General features: G+C 47.1%; 1 protein-coding gene across 4 annotated transcripts in view; it reads right to left on the bottom strand.

Moving 5' to 3' along the window:
* Jarid2 (jumonji and AT-rich interaction domain containing 2) overlaps positions 1–3,860 on the bottom strand; it is a 246,103-nt gene that overhangs the window by 100,639 nt on the left and 141,604 nt on the right. Inside the window, exon 1 of one of the 4 annotated variants that reach the window (XM_023712151.1) lies at positions 1,626–1,796. The exons of the other annotated variants lie outside the window; for them this stretch is intronic. Within the exon in view, the coding sequence (XP_023567919.1) occupies positions 1,626–1,692 (67 nt within the window). The 5' untranslated portion in view covers positions 1,693–1,796. Of the gene's footprint in view, positions 1–1,625; positions 1,797–3,860 lie in introns of those variants that run through there. 4 annotated transcript variants of the gene reach the window in all.

A 3,860-nucleotide genomic window follows, 5' to 3' on the forward strand; every position in this document is an offset into this window, starting at 1 on the left:
GCTGGTGTTGACAATGAGCTGCCCAGCACCGGCATCACTGCAGAGATTAGGAAAGAAGCACCAGATGAAGTACAGGTAGGCACAAGGCTGGTGAGCTTTCCAAAAAAAAAAAAAAAAAAAAAAAGACAAGTGAAGAGTGTGACCAAGATCTTTTGTTCGCATAAACTAGTATGCCAAAACCTAACTTTACATATCATGGAGCCTGTACTTCTCCAAGGGAGATTTCCACATACGTAGCAGACTGAGAGACAGCTAATGACATTCTCCCTTTGGAAAATTACTACCTGCGTTTGTAGGCCTTACAGCATGGTATCATTCAATTTAACCCACAAATGTAAATTTCCAAATGAAACCAGCTTTCCAGATTTTAGCAAGGGTCTCTAAAGACAGGCAAACATGGCTTTCACTCCAATCAATGAGCACCCAAAAGTTAGTGGTTTGTGGCCTCATCTGTGATGATACATAGACCAAATTCCATATACTTTGTGTCCTGCCCAACACCATAATTTATGGATGAATAAAGAGTGGTACCCTCAACCAAAAACCTGAGTGGCTGGTTTTATATCCAAAAGGCCATGCAGGAAGTTCTAGGTCATGTTTACGTGTAGCAGAGCTGGGAGAAAGTGCACTCCTCCCCCTCCCCTTTCTTATTAAGTCACCTGAATATAAACACATCAACTACCAGCCACTTTTCAGATGACTATACAAACAGGATCAAGTGGCTCAAGGAAAGGGAAAAAAAAAAAAAAAAACCAAAACTACTGCCAGGAAACCAAGTTCCCAGAGGCCAACAGCCCTGCAGAGCCATGTCTGTCCAACACTAAGCTATAATGGGAGAAGACAGAAGGCAGAACTATCGGAATGTGGTGGCTGTGAATGTACAAAGGTCTGAGGCACCTAAAACTCATGGTGCCAAACACTGGCCTGTGTTTATACAGTGATGCAAATACAGACTGATGCATAAAAATATGTAAAGAGAATGAAGAGCACTCGAAGTTCAAAGAATTACCTGAGGCCTCAGGATCCTCTCACATGCCTCAGTTTCCTCCATCTTTCGAGGGAAGGAGGAAGAGGAGGTAGATAATTAAAGGGTTGGGGCAAATGAAACCAAACATGCTGTTTTTAAAGAAAAGCAGAGCTAGGGTGTGGATGGACTAATTAACTTTAAGCAAACATCTATTTTTAAATGCTAGGAAATGAATGCATAAATTGGTAATAAAATAAAGGGATCAACTGTAACTCGATGGCATTCAGTCCCTCGAGAAATGTCTACATCCATAGGAGTCTGGTTAAAACTGAAGATTTGGCCAAAATGGTCAACAGAGCTTAATGCTTTAAGAGCGACATTAATTCTCTCTTGTAAATTTCCACAGTGCCTTTGCAGGAGCCACCATTGCCCCTAGGGAGGATATCAAAGCTAAAAGAATATTAATATTACACAAATCACAACACTTTTTACATACTACTCACATATATACACACACATATAGCACCTTGCCGTCCATAATGGATTAATCAGGACCCCAGCAAGGAAACCCACAAAGGCCTGTTTCTCCAACAAAGCCATACGAGCCTGAAAACAAATCTCGAGCTATTTGGTTTTTATTTGATTTATAGGAACAGACCTTCTATCCCAGGTTCCTCAAGATAAGCCACCAAAAACTGCACCTGACAGACCCGTGGAGCAGCCATCCTCAGAGCCGGATCATTGCAGAGAGACAGAGAGGAAGAAGGACAGAGGAGGAGGGAGGAGAGAGGGAGGAGGAAGAGCGCAGTGAGGCAGGCTCCGGAGCGGAGCACTTGTCAACAATCCTCCCCTGTACGTAATAAGCAAGCGGCGGTGCAGTTCCGCGCGGCTATAGGACGGCCGGGCGGCGAGGGGGCCGAGGGGGAGGGGAGACAGCTCGAGAGAAGGTTATTTATGTGCATGGGAGGGACTCGAACACCAAAGAGGAGGGGTCTCCGCCTGGCTCCCCGCTCCCCTTCCCAGCTTGACGAATTAAAATGAGAAAAAGCAAAAGAGCAGACCGACCAGCTTTGCATCCTGCCATTTCCCCAACCTGCAATGCAGAATAATCCAAGTTAGAGATTTTCTGGCGTGCGCGGAGGAGGGGAGGCGACACCTTGGTGAGGACAGTCACAGTTTAATTGTCCACACTTCTGTGTCCCCGGCCTGTCAGATGTGGCACTTCCCCACTGGCTTCTTCCCCGCCCACACCCCACCCCTAGTGACAGCAGGATTCAGGGCACAGTTTCAATGGCATCCCTTTTTAATATCATAATCTGTGTCATTCAGCACTTGCCTTTTATTTATTTTTATTTGTTTTTTTGGCTGGGAAACCTGGGCAGCTCTCCAGACAGACTGCAGAAATCGCTTTCCACTCGCTCCTCCTCCCGCACGCCCTCCCCCTCCTGCAATCCCAGCCTCCCGGGTTCATTACTTAGGAAGGAGCCGGGCGGGCAGGGCGGCAGACCACCCCTCCCCCCAGGCCAGCCGGCCCCTCCCCGACGCACATAAATTGATCTAATCTAATCAAACAGAAGCTGTTTTCCCTCATTGTTTCTTGAGGATCTTTCACAAAACAGGCTCTGTGGCCTGGCAGCTGCTGTGATGGGTGGAAAAGGCAGGCGTCCAACTGGCCTCGGATAACTGGAGCACGCATCTTTTTTGATTTTTGAAGTCAATTCTTTGAAGCTTTTGAAATGCATCTGGCAATGATGATGTGTAAAACACATGGTCCCAACACCAGTCACGAGCCCTTCTTTATGCCATTCCAGGGAGGGGGCGGGGAGTGGTGAGCAAGCCCTCCAACACACCAAAGGGCACCGAAGTTAAGACTCAAAAGATTCGGCCAAAGGAACCAAGAGACTAATTACTAACACTTTCGGGTGGTTGTGTCCTAGTTGCTGGCCAATTTTGAAATTCTACTACTTCAAGCGCATGGGCTCACTTCAATCTTCGACAACCCTGAAGCAGATACTAACTTTGGTACAGCAGTCCTGTCACCTGGCGAGGAGCTCAAGGGGCATAACGAGGACAGAGGACTCATTCTGCCCCCCCAACCCATGACAAGCTCCTTTTCCTAGATCTCCACACCAGGTATTTTCTGAGACAAAACAGTATCAATACACAGTAGAGATGTATCTCAGTACCTCATCTAGCACTTCCCAACCAGAATTACTGACGGGGCCTCAGAGAAACGGTATACAATCTCCCCATTTCGCTGATGAGAAAGCTGCTGTTTAAGCCAGTTTGCTTAACAAAGATCACAGCACTAGTTCCTACTCGAGAGTGCCAAGGCCCGCAGGGTGGCACCCGTTGTGGGCCTACCCAGCAGACTGCAGATCTAGAGCCGCTCTCCAGAGCAAAATGGTCCCAAGACGCTGAGCAAGTGTTTGGCACGCGTCCTGAGGCAGTCTGCCCCCTACACATTCAACGAAAGGGCAGCTAGGGGATGAATGTGTACCTGCTTCTCCCTTGATGGTGACAGGTCTTTTGGTTCCTTCAATAACGAAAAAGCACCCAAAGAAGAGAATAGAAGAGGAGGGAGCATGGAAGCAGATGCTCTGAAATATGCTAATCCTGAAGGAAATGCTAGTGAGGAAGCAGAAGGCCAGCACACGGGATGTCTGAGATCACACAACGACACTGGTTCTCCTTCCTATCCTGCATCAGTGAACATGACCAAGCATTCGCCAGACACATCTGCCCTTCGCTGCGACCACTGCTCCCTCTTCTCCACCCCAACTAAAGAGAAAGCAGGTTTTTAAAAGATGAGATAAATGTCACCAGAATTCTCAGTCTTGTGTAGCCACTGGGACCAGCAAAGAAACCTTTCCTTTTTTTTTAAATTTTATTT

This window comes from Octodon degus, unplaced genomic scaffold, assembly GCF_000260255.1.
Source record: "Octodon degus isolate 3935 unplaced genomic scaffold, OctDeg1.0 scaffold00023, whole genome shotgun sequence".
Classification (NCBI taxonomy): domain Eukaryota; kingdom Metazoa; phylum Chordata; class Mammalia; order Rodentia; family Octodontidae; genus Octodon; species Octodon degus.